At 39.7% G+C, this 20,524-nt stretch overlaps 1 protein-coding gene across 1 annotated transcript in view; it reads left to right on the top strand.

Moving 5' to 3' along the window:
• The first annotated feature begins 17,358 nt into the window (after positions 1-17,358).
• The window catches only part of NOX4 (NADPH oxidase 4), a 105,841-nt gene continuing 102,675 nt past the window's right edge, over positions 17,359-20,524 (top strand). Inside the window, exons 1-2 of the mRNA XM_042792642.1 lie at positions 17,359-17,424; positions 18,155-18,250. Of these exons, the coding sequence (XP_042648576.1) occupies positions 17,368-17,424; positions 18,155-18,250 (153 nt within the window). The 5' untranslated portion in view covers positions 17,359-17,367. The remainder of the gene's footprint in view (positions 17,425-18,154; positions 18,251-20,524) is intronic.

The following is a 20,524-nucleotide window of genomic DNA, read 5'->3' as shown; positions in this document are numbered from 1 at the left end:
TGTTTCTACTTTCAGACACTTTTTGGCACTGCTCATTAATTCTAAGGCTTCCTTTTCTTTAGATTATCTTTTGTTTCTCCTCCTGTGAGGCCACATTGTACCATCACTTAATAAGTAGGACTCTTGATGGGATTTAGTAGGTAGTTAAGTGGCTCAATATGATCCAGAACATTTATAACTTTTGTTACTACATTTAATGATTCCATATCAGCTTTGTTCCATCACCTGCAGATCTTTGATGTCACTTAAATGTTGATGCATATCTTTTCTAGTTTAGTTAACATTAAAAAAAAAAAAACAACAAATAAGCTTTTTTTTTTTTTAATTTCAATTGTTCATTTTGTTTCATAAATTTGATCTGCAGTGTGACATTATTCTTCCACATTTTCTAGTAAAAATTTTCCCTGCACATTCAGTACAACCTTTACACATTACAGTATTTTTTCTTGGTTTTATTCATCCAGCAGTTAATTGGTCATATTCTGACAACTGTCGTTGTTGATTACACAAATCTGTTGCACTTATTTTAAAATTCTCAGTTTCTTCTATGTAAATCTTTGTTCCTTACTTATATTTGTTGGACCAGTGCTACAAAAACAGTGTCCATCCCTTTCCAAAAGGTTATAGTACAAATGGGAGAGCAATAGAGAAGACAACCACAGTGACTCAAGTTTGAGAAATAATTAATAGCAGAATTGTCCAGGAAGAAACATGCCTTTGGAGAGGAGGGTACATACAGGTCTTCAAAACCCTCAGTGCTTTGGTAAAAAATAGTATAGAACAATTGTACTTATAAAACAATAAAAAGGAGATGTGAGATGAAACAGGTAAGTAAGTGGTCTTAAGCAGACAAATAAAATATTTATTTATCTATAGTTCAGCTGTAGAATTTCTTACCAGAGGAGGTAGTGAACACTGAAAATCTACATAGTTCTTAAAGTGATGGGCAATCAATGGAAGGAAAAACGCCTCAAGGATTAAAAAAGGACTGACTCTCAGGAACTCCCTGGACCATGAACAGTGAGATGCTGGAATATTATTCTGCAGAGGCATCCTTAAGACTCTTGCTGTTTTCTTCTGTTTTTTTCTTAGGCATCTGACCCTGGCCACCCTCGGAGACAGGGCAGTGTATGAGGCCATTTGCCTGACCTGGAATGGATATTGCACACTAAAGCATTTTTTCAGTCTTTTATAATCCGAACTTAGATGTTTAGAATTCAATAAATAATAATACAAATTTCATGTTGTCTTTCTGTATTTTGGGTCACTTAGCATTGCAGAGGCTGGAGCCTCCAGGACAGTCAACTTTGAAAACTGGACTGGCTTTGCAGTGCTAAAGAGACGTATCTGCTATGTTTAGTCTACAGAAATACATGTAATTGTGGGCTGGAAAGCACACAGTCCCTAAAGCAATTCCCTTGTGAACTGAATCTGCCTGTATGTTGCATAGCCTACAGAACTATTTTGAAAAAGTGGAGGCAATGAAAAGGTACTGAGAGTCCAAACTTTCTCTCTTCCCCAAACTGTTGTTTAACTAATACTTGACATGTGCCTGGCAAGATGGACAGAACTGAAAATTCTTTCTCAATCTGGGTGGGAGAAAATTATCTTTCTGTCATCCTGCTTTGTTTTGTTAGCACTGACAAGGCACAAAGATGAGGAGGGCTATTGGTCTTGTAAATTCTGTAATATAACTAGTGGAAAGGCAGCATAATTGGAGATCAGAAGAGGGAAAATTTGAAGGATGTAGGAACTGAAGAACCTCTCCCACTCAGAATCAGTAAGCATTTTAGGGACAAATCACTCTAGTTTCTTATGCAAATGCATAGATGCGTTTTTATGCAAATGCAAATTTATTAGGCTGCATGCAAATTTGGGAAGGTTAGAGATGCTTATTTTCTGCAGTAATGCATGCAATAAAAAATCTCCTGAGGAAACAGGATATTCTGTATGTCATGCAATGTGGAGAATTATGAGGCCACACACTGGATGAAGAGAAAAAAAAAAAAAAAAAAAAAGAAGAAAATTCTGAACAGCAAGATGGTTCATTTGCTGATCACTCTCCATCAAAGGATCTAATTAAAAAAAACAAACCCGAACAACAAGATTTATTAAGAGTTGAGAGACAGTCTTCTGAAGGCAAAAGAAACACACTGATCTTGTCCTGCAGCTATCTGTGTTAATGTGAAAGAATGGCATGGGGGTTTTTTGTTTTTCTTTTCTGAGAGGTGCAGAATTTTTCTTCTTTTTTTCCCCTAACTCTCTTAACTGGTCAGTCTGCTTACCATTTTTTTCTGAATATCTATTCACTGTCCTCTACAACCTTGTGAGGTTTCTGAAGTCTTTCTGGATCTTGTCACGCAAATGTCTGTCCCCTGGAGCTGTCCCCAAACCACTCATTTTGTTGGTACTGTGTCAGTTTGCTCAGTCTTTGTGCTTATGGTTCTGGATGCCATTTTATCTGAGCTCAGTCACTACTACATGCTCGGTTAGATGCATCATTTTAACCCTGGCAATTCTCAAGCATCTTAAAGGTTGTGCTTCTACCCAGGCCTAGGCATCTCTTGTTCCAAGCAGGTATCAAGATGCCCATTACATACTCTCACACAAGGCAGGTTCTCATGTGAAAATGTTAATGACAGTTGGGCTCCATCCATTAGGTCTTCTCAAAACTCTTACGAAACTGGGAATTTTGTTAAACGCTATTAGATTTTTTTTTCTTCCTAATACAGAATACCTGTTTTCATTCAGTATCCTGATAGTGAGAGCATACAGGCAAGATGCTGGTAGATTAATGATGAAAGTATTCCTCAGCTTCAGAGAATTAAACTCACCCTACGTGCTATTCTACCTAAACCACCAGGCTGTCAGGCAGGCTGGGCTGGAGGCATTGTCTTCCCTCTGGTGATGGCAAACACTCTGCTCTTTTCCACAAAGATTGACTGTTTAATACTGTAGGGTAGAAGACACCTCTCTGAGCAAAGGTGGAAAACCCAGCAACTTAATTTCCAGTCTTTGCTCCAAAGTCTTTGGACATCTGAGTCTAAAAACAGAGTTAGAGGGTTAAAAAAAAATTGTGTCTTATAGTCAAAGTAGTTGCTTATTTTTGAACTGACTTTGACTGCTACATTAGTGAGACAAAGACGCAGGGTATTAATCTCACAGAACAACAACAAAAAAAAAAAAAAACAAAACACTGCCTGTTTGTCTAGGTTTCTATGGCTTTGATCACTCTAGGATTAGTACAGCCAGTAATACTTCCTTCCGTTACATTAATACTGAAAGATTAGGGATAAATCACTGATCTCCTTTTACAGACAGAATGTGAAAATAATGCAGCTTGTCCCTGCTACCAGTACTGAAGGTTTTGGCACTGACCTGTGAACTGTCCCTCTTTATATGGAAAATTCCTCTTTATTTTTATCAACCACCATGTTGAATTGCTCCTTTTCACTCACACGGCAAATAAAATACTTAGACTATGAGGTACCTTGGTGGTTACTACCACTCATTTGGTATCACAACGTCAATCACTAATCTTAGTCAACCAGTACTGTTGACTTTCCTGGTCCACTTATTAAATTCATCAGCAGACATAAACTGGGCTTCCCAATTTGCCTTTCTTGCTAAAAGGAGCTTGCTGTAAAACTCTTGAAAGCCACTTCATTGACCTCCTTCAAATCCTTTCATATCATGCTTACAAAACAACTTGGTCATGCTGGTGGGATCGTACCACCTGTAATAGTTATTAATATCTTTGATATTAATTTCCTTGACTTCAGTCCATCTTCTTGTGTCTTCCCTATCTTTGAACAAGATGGAAAGTCACAGTCAAAGATGATGTTAGCCAGTGGTGGTAATGTTCTTAACATGAGTGGTTACTTAGATATACAAAAAACACTTCTGTCATTCTCCTCATGTATTCACTCATTGAGAATGTTTCTTTTAAGTGTGTTTTTTAAACATAAACACATGAATCTTGGAGTAAATCAGTGATGCCTTTTTAGATACAGTATTGCCAGAACAGAACTTTTCTGTATTATGTTAGCGTTATTATCTCTGGAATAAAACCAATGCAAAAGCAAACTTTTCAGCCCCAGGCTAAGTTACCCCGAGGAACTGACATTGCTAAGAAGTTTGTTGTACTGTTCAGATTTACTTCATTTTAGTTAATTGAAATAACAGGAAAACAATTTTTAATGTAACAAACAGGTTAAATAACAACTCTAAAAGTTATATTACAAAATGGTTTTGGTTTCCTTTCTTTTCTTTTACATGGCATGATAAAGGTACACATTATACATCAGTTTATGACCCCCTTATGTTCCTTTCTTTTATATGGTTTGATAATCAAAGCATGAGAAATGTCCAGCTAAATTAAAATTGCAGTGATCGCACTACAGTACATGTCTGACACTCCTTTGAAATATCACTATCTAGGCTAGCTTAAAATAATGCAAGTGATGGAGGGGCAGCAGTTGTGATTAGAAATGTTATATAACACCAATACGTTGCCAATTATTCTTGCTTTCAGAAAGTAGATGTGCTATATGAGTTGTGTGAACTAATGCAGAGCAGTGTTGCAAATCTGCAAGTGTTTGTTTCGGGTTTTTTTGTTACTTTTTTTTTTTTTTTTTTAATTTCTGCAACTCTGCGCATGTAAGTAATTCTTGCAGCTTTTGTTCCTGCAGAAGAAAAGCTGAATGAACAAGCACTGTTCTTCAAAATACATGGCTATTTACCCTTCTTTGAACAATAGAGTTTCTAGATACCAGTTCTATAGCAAAGACAAATAATAAAGCTCAACGGGAAACCTAAAGTCAAATGTTATCTTGGCTTTCAATAGACAATTGTGAATTCTATTACTTAGAAATTATATGGAACAAGAAGTAAACAATCAAAACATTCTCCAGTGAGAATGACAGTTTCTCTGTGGTGGGTACAGATTCTTTGTTTGATGAGAACAATTTATTCCAAAGCACTGGGAGTTCTTTATTTTAAAAGATAAACTGTACATATTTTTATAGCTACAGCAATAATAAAAAAGGAAATGGATGTAAAAAATGTTCCTATTAGGTACTTTAAATTGAAAATAATGATGCTTACAAATATTGTGGGACATAAACCAAATGGATAAAAATATAAAATGCTTTCAGGATCTTTAAGATGTATTTTCCAATTTATCATCACAATGGTTTCTTTGGTTGTGGCTATAACAAAAAAATGTTACTTTCAGTAAATATATATTTGTCTTTACACATACATAAGCACACGTGCTGTGGATTTTTGTTAGAAGATACTGAAGTTTAGGACTGTGGCTATACAAGCAGCACTGATATGATACACAGGTTTGCCTGGAAGATGGGAATAACTGTTGCAGCACTGCTGTATCAGCACTTCTCAGTGAGTGATGTCTGTTTTTGTGTCCTGGGGGATGTGATGACCACCCAGGTGCTCAGCATCCCCATCCAGGAATGACTGTTGCCCTTCCAATATATCCTACCTAACACCTGGCTGACTGGTGCACAGCAGATGATGATTGCAACACGCTAGTGGAATTACTGCTCTCAGCTAAAAGCATAAATATTTCTATTAGTGAAACAGATGATACTGTTTAAACTCCTATGAACTGCACATGTATTTATGTATTTATTAATTGTACTAAACCTCTTAGAAACAGTTCAATAGGTTTTGAGGTGACTCTGGCTGTGGGCACTGTTCCCTTTCTCCTACCTTTCTTTCTTCCTTACCCAAACTTGATGAGACACCGAAATGTTCCTTGAGAGCTTTATCTTAAGGTAAGGGCTGCAGAAGGTTGCTGGACTCCCTGTTCTTCATCCACTTCTTAACATGCAGGGCTATCCCCGCCCTGCAAGTCTCTGCATTCCTTGCACACCTTCAGAGATTGCTAATCCCAAGTGCTCAGCAGCTCTGCTCAAGGGAGCGTTATTGCTCAAGGAGGAGAGAAGGGATGTGTGGTTTGCTTCCAGTGCTGTCTCCTTCCAGCTGCAGGAGGAGGAAGCCTGTGCAGGCACCAAAGAGTACTGGGGGGAGACACGGATGCAGCGAGGGCAGTTGGTACAGAGGTAGAACACAGGCTGGAAGTCATGGATTCTACAGTAGACTTGGGACATAGCTATGTTTGTATAGCATCTACAACTACTACTACTACTACAGTATTACTTTATTGCCGATCACCAAGTTTTTTAGAAGATGGTAAAAAAAAAAGAAAGGAAATGTCTGTTTCACAGAAAACATTGGCATTTTGAATCACAATGAAAACTAACTTCCAAAATTGTTCCAAAGTGGAAATTGTAAAAATATTGCTTTGGAAAACCATAGAGGTTGTTTTAATTTTTATAGTTACATTTTGTAATTTCTTGTTAACATTTATCGCATCTTCTTGAAATATATCACAGCATATCAGAAGAAACACTGAAATTCTGTACGTCAAATTACAACAGTCATTGAATACTAATAAAAATATCTGATTTTTTCATCCATCTGCTTCTACTGTAATAGCATGACATGTCATACAAAAGACAAAGGTAATTACCTGATGAACTAATTTAAGGCTAGCTGTTTTCAACAAGTTGTGTTAGCTTGTTAATGGGTTACTTGGCAGCAATGCCAGGAGCTGGGACTGCAACTGCAAATTTATACTTTCTATTCTTGCTCTTCCACCTGTGGCAGTCAAGAAATGACATGCTGTTCTTCCTTTTTCCTGCCTGAATTTGCACCATTTAGAGCACTGGGTGAGAGTTTCAGTGGCATATCCATACTCCAGCCTACCCTGGAAACTGGTGGTAGGGAAATACAGGTCTAAATCTCCCTGTACTGAGGACAGTATGCATAGGTTCAATATCAGATGCCACTCAACAATAAACTCTAGATCTAATGGTCATCCTCAGTGATCTGGGATTCACTCAGTTCTTTTCTTACTTGCTCTACTACCACCATGGACTATGTTTTGGTTTCTTGGAGCAAACTGATCATCTGATTCAAAAAAAAAAAAAAAAAAAGTCCTTCATAAAGGACCTACTTCCAAAAAAGAGATAAAATATTTACAGTGATCAACCGTTATAAATCGATCAAGTTGTTTTATGTCTGCAAATTTTAGATGAGTAGCTAAAGTCTTCAGTTTCCCTGAAGAAAGCATGTCTTGGTGGAAGATGTATCCAGAACAGTCTAGATAACAGGTAGCTGTATTTGCAGAGGAACTTGATCAGAATGTATCTATCTGTGATTTCCTTTAGCAATGTGTAGCAAAACAAGGAGAGGAGAGAAATGTTGAGAATGAAAGTGAGCAGCAACCAGATAATAAAACCAATTTTATGCTGAACTAGCTTTTTCCTATTAAAAGCATTAATTCTTGTCAAATAAAATCTTACAGATTTACATACTTTAAAATGCCAGTACCTCAGTGTTCCAGCACTCTCCTTGTAGAAGCTGAGGAATGTTACCTCATGAAAGACTCTGTCATTGAACTCAGAAATTTATTTCCTTTGGGAAGCAATGTAATTACAGAAAAATGTTTTTCATTTTCACAGAGAATTGACTGTATCTTGTTTGTTTATTTCTTTTTGTCTCTGATGTCAGCCGGTTACCTTTACTGGCAAGAAAATCTAAATGCATTTAATTCCTGGAAGTGTATTTCACCATCCCCTAATGTCTCCTAATCAAACAGCAAAATTTGGTTTCTATTAAATTATTGAAAAATTATGCTGTTTACTGACCTTTGGATTTTAAACGTTTTTATAAATCTTTCTGCTCTAAATTTTTTAGAATTAATTATCTGTTTAGTTGATAGCGCAACTCACATTTTTGGCTTCCAAAGTAAATAATGATAGTTTAAATTCCACTGAGGGTACAGGGCAATAAAAAGAACATCCAAAAAATCTGCTCAAGAATACTTGGTATATCATTCATCATTTAAATGATTTAATGTGCTTCAAATTGTGTATGTGAGAGAAAAAAACTTTTGCTTTGTAGTAACATTTAAAGAGTGAAACTGCTTTTAGGCAACAAATTGCAAATTAAGGAGGAATTACTGCTGCAATTCCAAAAGCCCAGCATAATTGAAAATAGATGTTATTCATCTATTCGAGTTTATAAAATGCTCATAATACTTTAAACAAAAAAGGATTAATAATGATAACAGAATTCTTACGTGGTGGAACAAGAGCATTTTTTCAAGTTTGTTATATCTTATATATTTTCCCTGAGATGAAAATTTGTATTATTGAACAATTAATTTTGAATGTACATGAATTGAAGAAACCATGTCATTATTATCTACGTTATTCCTTTATTTTTTTAATCAGTAGAGTTAGACTTGCAGAAAGAAAAAATGTTTGAAGAAAATATGCGTTAAGAAACCAAGCACTTCGTGATAAAACAGGCATTTGCAAAGTGTTGGTTCATAAAAATGTACATTTATATTTTCCTAGCAAGGGCTCTAGTAACAAAAAGGATTATCTTTGTATGTATTCCATGTTTTTTTCATCAGCTACAAATCTTGATACTCATATTCAAGGTGCCCCAGATTTTCTATTTCTTCCATTTGTTTCTTTTGATTTTAGCTTGTAATACTTTCACATGCAAATGTAAAATTTGCTCTTCTTAATCAATATGTACCAAACTCTGCAGTGTAATAAATTCAGCTTTGGCACACTTGCCTTCTGGAGCCATAATGTGCCTCTTTTCTGGGGATATTGATTTTCAACAACCTTTTCCATTGATGGACCTCAGTGACTTCTTATGCTTCTCTTAAATGAGAGAAATGAAGGAAGTCAGTTTGGTTACAGTCCTTAGTTTTAGTGAGGCTTAACATAACCCACAGAGCACTGTTCTCAGGGGGAAGCCTTTGGCAAATATATTTTGGACCTGCAATACAGAAAGGTGACTGTAGCAATTTTTTCAAAGGCATCACATAAATAAGAAAAACGAGAACAGTGTTGTCATAAAACATGGTTGGGAGGATACTAAATGTTTGTGGAAATACTTAGTGCGTAGCTGAGAGGTGTGACTGCCAAGCAAGAGTATTAATTTATCAGTTATGGAACTGGTCACACACAAATTCAAACCCTACCTTTTATGATGCTGTTGGTTGGTTCAGTTTAAAAGCCTCACCAGAAACTGTGCTTCATTAATTTGCAAGGGTTTGTGTAACGCTTGTGGCTCCAGAGAAAGTAAGAACATTATCTCTAATATAAGTCCTCATTATATAGTGAGGACACCTCTAGTTTCTCCCAGAAAACTGTCTAGTAAGAAAGTCCAAAATAGTTTCAGATAACTAAGACTTGTTCTAACTTTCTACCTAGATCTTTGAAAAAGAATGTTCTGAAAAAAAAAGTTGTAACATCATGTACAAGCTTATCTATCTATGCAAGCAAATCATAAACTTCTAGATATTCAATAACACTTAAAGGTGTTATTAAACATTAAATGCATTTAAAATTAAGGTTCTCAAGACAGCAGCATTTTATGTCAAGGTTTCTCATAATGGCTGTCTCTAATAAAACTGGCTCTGTTTACTCAGAATATGGAGGGGAGAACAAGGAGAAATACCAGCCACATTTTTGTTCCCAGTCTAACCGACAATTCCATGCACTTCAGTAATGTTGCTTCTCATTTACTCCTGTGCAAGACTGATTCAACAAAGCACTTACATATATGCTCAAAGCCCTCACTGAGCAAGAAATCCCTTAACTGTAATCAAAGTTACACTGGATCTCAGTGCTTGTTTTTTTTTTTTTTTTTTCAAGTTAAATGTGTGCATAAGATCTTTACTGGATGAGAGCCTAATTGAATAAAATGGGGGATTTGAGTCTATCCCCTATAATCTTCTCCATAATGTTCACAATATTTCTTCTCTAAACTATCTTGCCTGATACTGTTTACCTTGTCTTAGCACTAAATGCAACATGATCTGCAGAAAGTTCCACGTATTGTTGGGTTTCATCAAACTGAACAGGGGGTGGGGATCCTCTAACATTGTGAGATTGCCTCTGTAGGTTGTACAAAACAAGGAATATGAGTTAGATTTGCAGTGCAGTTAATTGTCAAGTAAGAATATTAAGTATTACTTCTATAAAAATTGTAGAATTCTGGAGTGAGGACCCATATTTGTGACAATAACAGGCTCATCCTCAAGAAAATTCAAGAGGATTTTAATTAAAAGAGAGAAATGTTGTATTCAACATTAAGTTGAAAATACAGCATCAGAAATAACTTAGTAATTCTGACCCAAAACCTGATACTAAAAATGGAAGGAGTGGTGAAGTCAGGATTGTCCCTGACTCTTGGGAGTCCTGGGTGTCAGTCTCCAGCCGTTGTAATTATTGCTGGAAGGTGTGTTTGGACTGAAAGACATTTTCTGAAACTGGATCATTTAACACTCTCCCACTTACTCTGGAAGATATTATATAGTCTTTTTTTTTTTTTGTAGAACAATAGAGCTCTAACATTTAAGAAGTTCTTTTTCTTCCCACTACTCTTACTGGAAAGCTGTTCCAGCACTTTTCTTCACCTCATCTAGTTTCCAGACTAAATTTAATCATGAACAGGGTATAAATATTTATTCACGTGCTGTGTTCCCCTTTATTTAAAGAGTGGTAGAGTGCTTTCCCTCATTAGTGTTTACACTTTTACTGCCAACTGTAGTGCTTTGTCTGACTGAATACCACACCACCACTTCTCTCCAATCTAAGCAGATCTTGCTCTTTCACCATATTTGCATTAGTCCTCAACTCCCCAGCAAGTGCAGCTGTATGGCACAGCTGACTTTTCTGCCTCAGGTTTGTACTACTGGACTGGCAGGTTCCAGTCATTGTCTATGTGGTTTTGTGTTGCTTTTTTGGTTTGGTTTGGTTTGTTTTTTTCTTGTTCTGTTACAACCTTTCATTTGCATGTGGGCATTTGGAGATTTTTGTATCTCTAGCAATAGCATGTATTGCAATTCAGATTTCCTGTCTGTACAGGCAGCAAGACGGATCTTGAAGGCAGCCTAAAGGCATCTTTCAGAAGGCAAAGTTTTTAAGATAGAGTAGTTAGGGGAGAAATATCTGAATAGCTCTCTTCTGCATTCCCATGTGAATTTCTGTCTCAAGTGTGGAGACAGCAGTAAACTTCCATAGAAGTAACCTATGAGTGATTTGAGCAAGTTTTACAAAGACAAAGGTGATCCCAGATTAAACAACAGTAATAAAGTTGGCCAAAGCACTTATTTAAGAGGATTCTGAGGCATGACAATGTGAATAGACAAAGAATGAACTCTTTGTCAGGTGAGAATTTCTGGTATCTGGAATATCTGACCAAAATTTGGTCACTTTTTATCTTGCTGTATCAAAAATGCGTCCCCAATTTTACTTTTTTTTTGACCATGGATAAAAGTCAACTTTAACTCTTAGAGCTCCTTTGTTAGCTTTGTGCCCTCCTTTGCCCTTGCCTTTCCAATTGTTTTTCCTGCCCCGTTAACTTTGTAGCAAGACTGCAAATGTCAGTTTCCAGAGTTAATGTGGAAGAATGTGCCAATCTCTTGGATCTGCAGTCTTGATGCTTTAAATTTACACTCTTCCAAGGAAAAAAAGTTTTTCCAAGAATTGGGGTATTTTGAGTGTTTACTCAATGTTGATATTTATGATGCTTGCATAAGGATGTTGTTGGATGTTGTACTGCAGAATTTAAGAGTTTCTGTAAACTATGCTCTGTAAACTGTAAGAGCTGTAGTTTGTACTGTAATTGTTTAAAATTTCTCAGTTAACCAGGACCGATATGTTCTTGATGAGTCCCCTGGGAAACTTGGATACTGCAGATCATTTGGCACAGACCTTTGTGTCCTGGCACTGAATCAGGATGCCCCGGCACAATGTTAGCATGGACTACATCACATTGGGATGAAAACTACTGGAGATGTAAAAGAATGCTTTATTTTTTGTCTTAAATTATTGCTGTGCACTCTTAACCTGCTGTCCCCTTCTATCTGAGAAGTGGCTATGCTGATATGAGGCATTTATTGCCCAGTTTTTACTTCTTTCATGGATTGTTCCAAGACTCAGTTATTAATGATTCCACTAAAGCTCCGGCCTCTCTTTGAAGGATATCACTTTTTTATTAAGTGCATATCACCAGGGATTGTTATTCAGTGGTAGTGTGTTAGTGTGACTGTTCAGTAACTTTTATTTCCACACCAGCTCTGTTCAACAGCTTTTATTCATGGTCTGGAAGCATTAATAATCTTCAGGGCAGCGCTGTAGCTAAATTGGCAAATGCAGTAACTTGGCATATATCCCACAATGTATTAAGGTACTTGTACTCCTGTCTATAATATTAGTGAGCCTGGTTTTGGACTGTGGTGTAAAAAGAAGGGGTTTCATCTTCAGACAGGAAGATGAAATGTCTACTAAAATCCCTCCAACTCTGGAAACATTGTCTTGGAGGGAAGAATTAAGAACTAAATGCACAGTCTATTCAGTTAACCAGGGGAAAGGTGAAAAGGTGACTTGATAGTAAGTTATATGAAACTGAAAAGGGATTTCTGAGGGTAGATTCATTTCCACTTAACAGCAAAATACACGATAATGCCAGTGCTCCCAAAAATGGTTTTAGTCCTGCTTGGTCTAAAAATATGGTGTATCCATGAAAAAAGAAAGCAAATAATAAAGAACTAAGGGATCATCTAGCTTGGTAGGTTATATTTATTTCCCTCTTCAAAGATTTTAAAATAAGGCTAGCATTTTTTTTTTTTTTTTTTAAAGAACTAATCAAATTGAAACAGAGTTGATTGGCCAAATACAGAAGCAATTGGTTGAGGATCTCTGGAATGCCAGTTTGGGGGAATATAATAGTTCCTTTAACCTCTAATATCAATGCAATATATGTTTTAACCCTTGTACTATTCTCAGACTTGGTCCTCACTCATAGCAAAATCAAGGAAAGGTCCATAAATTCAGTGGAAGGTGGATTGGACCTAAAACCTCTTAAAAGGTACAAGATGCTGCATGTTAATGAGCCATAGGTATGCGGTTCAATTCTGTAATAAATGTTCAAGAAAATCTTAAAAACAGTTGGAAAAATAAATATAATGGACATTTCTCTCAAATTGCTATGGAATGCACTCCAGCTGTATTTATTATACACATTTTCCCCATGTGCTATGTGCTTGCATTCTTTCGTGATGAACGATATTGCCGTGTGTTGGACTTGTCATGCTATCTTTCTTGTTTGAATCAGGAATGTGTAGGAGGTTATTTGAGGACAAAATACTGTAGGACCTCCTGTCATATTTTTGAGCTTGCAGCATGGAGCTGAGCAGTGGCTGAACGGCTTGGCTTAGGAGAGAGTTTAAACAGAGGCAAACCACAGCCTGCTAATGCTCCCAGTGCACCCATTTTGCTGTGCCTACAAGAATCAAGTACCAGATCTTCAGCTGTTGTTGTCTGACTCTTCATTTGAAGTCTCTGGGCATCAATTTTACTTTTCTGGTAAGGTAAAGTGTAGGACTGGGCCTGGGCCATGCCTAATACTGCTAGACACTACGGCAGCAGTAAATAATACATTACCATGAATCACTGGAGCTTTACTGAAATTAGTAAACTTGGCTGTCACCGAAATCCGGGGAAGCATTTCACCGTAGGGAAGCCTCAAAGTCCATCAGGGAGCATACAAGAAAGCAAACTGATTTTGTGGTATGCAGCAAATACAAAGATCCAGTTTCAAAAAAGGAAATAAATGACACAACACGTAACGCCATAAAAGCCATATGCCATCACACAGGATATTACTCATATGGCATAGATATTACAAGTCACATAGATTTTGATTGCTATTTTACCCTTATGTTGTGACTACACACTAGAGTTATAGGAAAAATTATAAAGGCAAACTGCATGTAGCTTATGTTTAATGAGAAAGTTTCTAATAAAGTTAATTTGTGGGGAAACCTTTCTGGTTCTGGTTTCTCCTGTGATTGCAGCCTTCTCCTGGACATTTGGAATTTTGAAATTTGTTCCACATTTTTTGATTCCAATGGAAACAAAAAATGAACTAGCATATCAAATCTCTTTTTCCTAGGTGATCCTCTCCTTTCCTTAGATGCGTGCTGTTACCAGTTGGCCAGCATCCCTTTCCAATTTTCTTTGACCTCTCTCTGTTGCATTCCTGGCTACACAGTGGCTCGCTTGGAGATTGCTTCCTTCCTTGACCCTGGTGAGGGACAGCAGTTAGGAAACTTTCCTGGGATGTGAATGCAATGGCTTCAGTTCTTAGAGAAAGGTCCAGCTCTCCCACTGTTGGGCAAGTGCTCTATTCACTCAGCTATTATGCAGAAACTGCACTTTTCCCATTCTCTGTAATGAAATCAGCGCCAACATTTCCCTCTCCTCCCATGAGCTCAGTGTTAAGGGTAAATACTCCGAGAAGGCATACTGGATCAACCCCTTTAGGGGTGCAGGCAGAATTCAAGGACCGGTCCGTCTAAACCTAGATTTCAACGGAGCAGAAGACAAGGTGTCCGGATCGTTCTCCAGAGAGGAAGAACACAGTGTTCTGCTCACAACACATGCAGTCGCTGCTGGAACTTTCAGGGTAATCATGATATGCTGAGAGATGGAGACACCTAGGAGACTAGGTGATTTGAACCTGGATCACTCTCAGGCACGTAAGCAAAATTACAGGACCAGAAGTCTTTTAAGCCATGTCTGTAACTAAATACAACACCCAGCAAAGTGGTGTAAAGTACCTGAACAAGCTCTGTGAGAGTACATGTGAGTGTAGCAGATGTTGACGGGATGTAGGTTTGGAAGGCGAGTGTGCAGTCAGGGTGACTTTGCTGATGCAGTAGAAGCAACCTTATCAGAGAAAGCGTGTGCTCAGTCTCTAAAAGGGACTGTCTGCTGTGACAGTGGTCTGCCCAGATGGTAGGACACATAGCACAGAGACTGTCATAACTGGAAAATGGATGTTCAGGAAGCAGAGAAGAGACGAGCAGGCACTCAAATGATGTTTGAGAGTCTTGTTACAAATTTTCTAATTATTCAGGTTATAACTAGCATTTATGGCCATTTCTGAGTGCTCTTACCAAGAAGTTTAAAACACATGCTCATATACATCTGGGATGGTTTAAAACAGAGAAAGATGAGAGAAAACTTCCAGAGATCCCTGGGAAGGCATGATTTAGCCACTTGCAAACTCAGCTTTTTCTATGGAGGAAGAACACAGGTTTATTAGTGTGGCACTGTCTTCTGACAGTCTCTTCATGGGATACTGATTCAAAACCCTTGGTTATTTCCTGGGAGAAGGAAAAGGGGATGTTTTCTACAAAAATGCCTTCCTTGCTCTGTACCTACGTATGATGCGGGATCCAGTGCTGACTGAAGCATGAGTCATGTACTCCACATGCATTGCAGCACTTGGTAAGTGGGCCGTGAAGTGCAGTCCTTGGCTCATGAGTCATCAGCTTCATGTGAGTGGGCAGTCAAATCCTGCATAGCCTGATTTTTCAGAGACATTTCTATGGGTATTTTGAAGTGTAGCATATGGCATGAGCAAATTATTCTGGTTTTGTTTGTGCTTGCTGTAGCTTCAGCTTTGGCCAAGGCCCCGCATTATTAGGCCTGATATATCCTACAAGTTTTATTTTCAGTCATTCCAGCTTTCACATGCTTGTCTAGAGAAGTTTCATCATCTGGTTCTCTGTAAGCAGTTTCCATTTCTTTTTACATTCCAACGGAAATGAGGAAGTGAATGGAAATAGCAAATAAGATAAATAAGCTATACTATTTCTTCTTCTGTTAGAGCTGCTTTGTCATCAAACTGTGGTTCTGGTGAGTCTTAAATGCAGAATATGTATTTGCTCTTTCACTAGTTCTCCTTTTAGTGTCATTTGGTAATATAAAATAGTTGTAATCCTCTATCCTGCTGTTCCAAAACTTCACCTAGCACCTCATACAGCCACAGAAAAACTGACGCTTACGGAGACAGGGCTCCTGCCACATCCAAAATGCCCCCAAGTTTCACAGGAGTCGTGCCCTATCCATACTCTTTATACTTAGGGCCACATACAGGTCAGACACTCCCTCCATCTTTATATGGAACTGGAGAAAGATTGTACTTAGCTTCCTCCAAATTCTCCTTGGACCCTTGGTATGTGGCTCACGAGGAACACAAAAAATGGCACCTTTCTGAATTGTAAGAGAAAGACAGCCAGCTCAAGCTGGACTGGATGAGACTTCTCGGGACTGCTCCTTGGACTTGGCATCTCCTGGAAAAACAGCCTTGCTCTGCTGCCAGCTGCCACTGCTGCTGCTATCTCAAGGAGCAGCCACGTGCACCACAGTGCCTGGTTTAGAGTGGAAGCTCCCCTGGTGACTCACGAGGGTCCTGTATTTAAAAGCTGCTAGCTACAAGGGGTTTTTGAAAAGCTTTTTCTTAATACAAAAATCAGTATCTGATGCAACTCCCCCTCCAAAAAAAAACAAAAGACCAAACCCAAGCCAAACATGAAGACTACCACAAAAAGCAGGCTGGTTGCAAAGCATAGCAATCGGAACTCGGGGCGCTGTGGAGGTGCCCATGCAAACCTTTCCCGTGGCTGCGGTATGCCTACACACCCGCTGCCCCTGCCCACTCGAGTCGCTTTGTGGCAGGCACAGGACCCTGCCCCTCCCCGAGCCCCCCGATGGAGCAGGATCTGGTCCCCAACAGCAAAGTCCGGCCCTTCCCAGCCTTCGAGGACCTCATATGCAGCCCGGTAGTTCCTCGGACAGCCTGTTTTCCCCCGAAATTGCAGTACACTTGCGTGCACTGCCGCTCCCCCACTCACTCCTGCTTTTTGGATCACATTTCAGCACGGGGGAGGGGGAACCCCACGGACGGGTTTCTCCCGTGGCGAAACGTGCTTTTCAAGGCGGTGGTGGTGGGGTGGGGGAATGCGAGGAAGCCCGGCCAACATCACTCCGAGCCAGAGTGCTCTACCGACCCCAAACCCCTCCACAGCCCCTTTGGGGGCGGCCTCTGCCGACACACACCCCCTCACCTCCCCACCGCCTCCGCTGCGGGGTCCCGGGGGCGGGGGGGGGGGAGCCCCGCGGGCCGGGCCGAGCACTAAGGGCGGCCGGCGGCAGCCGAAGGGGCAGCAGCGCCCGGTGGCCGGAGCTCCGCGGCGGAGCCGGGGGCGGTCGGAGCTCGGCGGGGCCGGAGCGCAACGCCCCGGCGGCCGGAAGCCAGGGCGGGGGGTGAGGGGTGGGGAGAGGGGAGGACCGGCTGGGCTCGGCCCGGCTGAAAAGGAGGGCTCGCCCGCCCGTCGCCCCCCCAACGCATCCCCCCCCCCCCCCCCTCATCCCCCCTCCTCCCCAGGCGTCCCGCACCATGGCTCTGTCCTGGAGGAGCTGGCTGGTTAATGAGGGGAGCAAGCACCTCTTCCTGGTAGGGGGCTGCCCCCCTTGGCTGGGCCGGACCTGCGGGGGTGCGGCCGGGGCCGGCCCTGGGGGGTGTTCGGCTCGGCGGGTCGCACCGGGGAGCCCCGGGGGTCGGGGCGGTTTGGCGCGGTGCGGGAGGTTCCAGCCGTGGGGGGTGTTGGGGGGGGGGGGGCAGGACGGCGGTCGGGGGGGTTCGGTGTGCGGGTGGTTGGGGTGCGCTCCGTACCGCTGTGCGCCTGGCAGGGGTACACGCGCGTGCCGTGGCCGGGGACAATGCAGGAGCCCCCGTCCTGCGGGGACTCGGCACACGGTGTACGTGGGTCGGCTCTTTGTTAGAGCCTCTTTGGGAAAGTTTGGGGGAGACCTTCTTGGAGGTCAAGCTCTTCCTGCCTTTGTCTCTTTGTTGCTAGTTTTTATTCTTTGAGTCTTTAACTGCAATACCTAGCCAAAGAGTTGGAGTAGCGATTTGTATATGGAGGGGTTTGCTGGCTCACAGTAATCTTAAATCACAAAGGTAAGGTTTTGTGAAGTTCAGTGAAAGTGAAAATTTCTCCTGTAGGGGCTATTCCTTTTAATATTTTAAAATATTTTATACTAAGTGGTTGAAATTTGTCTTCCCATTGCATTTTTGTATGTTTATTAAACTACAGGGGTATGAGTTTTATGAATGAAATGAACACTGAAAAGTTTGGACATGTAACTTTCACTTACAATCTCTTGTTTCTGTTTCATTTTAGTTTTTCTGGTTCTCCCTCAATGTATGGCTCTTCTGGAAAACCTTCCTGCTCTATTATCAAGGGCTGCAGTATTATTATTTGCATCAGATGTTAGGGGTGAGTGACCCAGACGTTACTTTTTGCCCTAGAAATTGGGATGCTGGGAGTTGGGAAAGGGACAGAATGTATTTGCTAATCAAGGATGACACAAACTGCCTGTTAAGGCTTCAAAGTGGGGAAAGATCAAGTAGGAAATTACTGGGGTACTGTTGACAATTGTTTAGGAATAGAAAGTGGCCAGTATTGAGAAGAAAAAGAGCCAGTCAAGTGTGGGACAGCTATCCTTCCTCCTCTCCTTCCCGTTGTTCCCAGCTGCAGGCAGGTTCAGAGGAACACAAACATGCTCAACAGATGACTGGAGCTCAGCTTTCTGTCATCAAAACATTAGCCAAATTTATGGGTTTGTGCTGGCAAATTCTTCTAATCCAGTTATTGTGATCCATATTTGCTGAAGGAATTCTATTGATAAGCCTTAGTTCTTTTCAGTCTTTGTCATCCTCATAGATCCTCTGTTTTGTGTAAATCCTTGTAATCTATATAATTTTATTTTTGTTTTCTAATAACAAATTCTTGGAATCTAAATGGTTTAGTGAAGAAGTGGCTACTTTGACTTAACAAGGGTAACATCCACCACCACCAGAAGAATCCAAAAAGGCAATTTTGGGAAGTGAGATACCCATCTGTCTTGTGAAGTTATCCACAGCTATGCCATTGCAATTGTTTGAAACAACTTCTACCCAAAGGGATAGATTAAGGGTTAACAGCTTTCTGGAAAATGCTCTAGAGTTGCTCAGAATTTGAGAATCCAGGAGAAAGTGCATGAATAACTTGATACTTTGTAACACTATGTCATACTTAGGAATGGATTTCAGTGACAAGTTGACATGGGGTGAAAGCGCAGATGATGCACATCCTAACCTGCTGTAGAGCATCTGGGTTTTATCTTTGGTACATCCCCGATATATTTTTTTTGTATGGTTGATATTATTGCCACAGCTAGCTGGCTCCATAAGCTTTTGTGAACTTGCTTAAAAGTAAGTTGACCTGATAGACTTTTCTTTTTCTTTTTTTTTTTTTTTTTTTTCTTCCTTCTCATGGTTGACTCAGATGTGTTCAAGAAATGAATCTTAGCAAAGGTAGTGCAAAAAGAAGGAACTGAAAATACTTAAATCCTTTATGATGATGATTTTCTTGACAGAAAAACATGAAGACATGTTTAATTTTACCATAATCTCTAATGGCTTTGCAGCCCAGTGCATCCATGTGAAAACTGTGTTTATTCCTGGCAGAGCAAGTGGGTTGTTTATAAAGCAAATGTTCTTGGGTCAACATGTTGGGCCAGATTGTCAGCTGGTATCAGCCAGCAAAGTTCCTCTCAATTTGCAAGGCTCATCTGCCTTGTACCAGCTCACTGTCTGGTGTTTTTTTTTTTTTTTTTTTTTTGTTTTGTTTTCTTATTCTTCAGAATGAAAGACACATACAAAGTAATAATATTGTCTGTTCAGAACCTGTGAGATGATTCAAGCAACAGATTCCTTGTCTTGGTCAGGAGATGAGGACCAGGAGGCCATGCGTTTGAGTTTGTCTGTCTGCAACTGTGGGGAAAAAATATTGAACAAATTTTGAGACTTTGTAAAATGAGAGGGATAGTGAAGAGCTAAGTCTAAAAGATACTTCTGATCAAAGCTCTGGAACCAGTTTAAAAATTTTGAAAATATTAAACAGTGTAAAACAATCTCACAATTAACTTTTTACACTTTTATCTAAGTGTCATCCTTAGACTCCAAAGTTAGCTCTCTCTCTTCTTTTCAATATATTTGTATACATGTATAAGTCATACAGATTTGTAAGGGTTGGGAAAACTCAATCCAATTTTAGTTTCATCAGGAAACAAAGTAAGCATATCCATACTAAAGCTGCTGTTACTTTCCACAAGGATTTTTGTTCCTTTTCTTTTTCTGTATTGGTTTGTGTAACCACTGGCCCATGGCCTATTTGCATAACCAGTCTCCTCTCTGTTCCATAGATGGGTGAGTGGCCCTGTGTGCCATTTCTTGATGTTTGAAAATGTTGAGATTTAGATGAAAATTCTTCATTTATAATTAAGCATTTTTTTTTTTGTTGTGACAGAGTTAACTTTTTTACAGATACTTTCATGAAAATTGATTCCTTTTTCCAGACAGTTAACAAAGAATGGCAAAAAGGAATGGCATGTTTTGACTAAAAAAAATTTCTCTTGTTTTTCAGTGAGGTTTACTGAGGAGTTTATTTTCTCTCTTTGTATGCTACAATAGCCTAAAATCTCCTTAAGAACTTCTGCCCTTGCAGCAC

Source organism: Tyto alba, unplaced genomic scaffold (assembly GCF_018691265.1).
Source record: "Tyto alba isolate M040663 unplaced genomic scaffold, T.alba_DEE_v4.0 Super-Scaffold_2, whole genome shotgun sequence".
NCBI classification, from domain to species: Eukaryota; Metazoa; Chordata; class Aves; order Strigiformes; family Tytonidae; genus Tyto; species Tyto alba.
The sequence above is the reverse complement of the archived record's forward strand: the minus strand, read 5'-3'. Positions and strand labels throughout refer to the sequence as shown.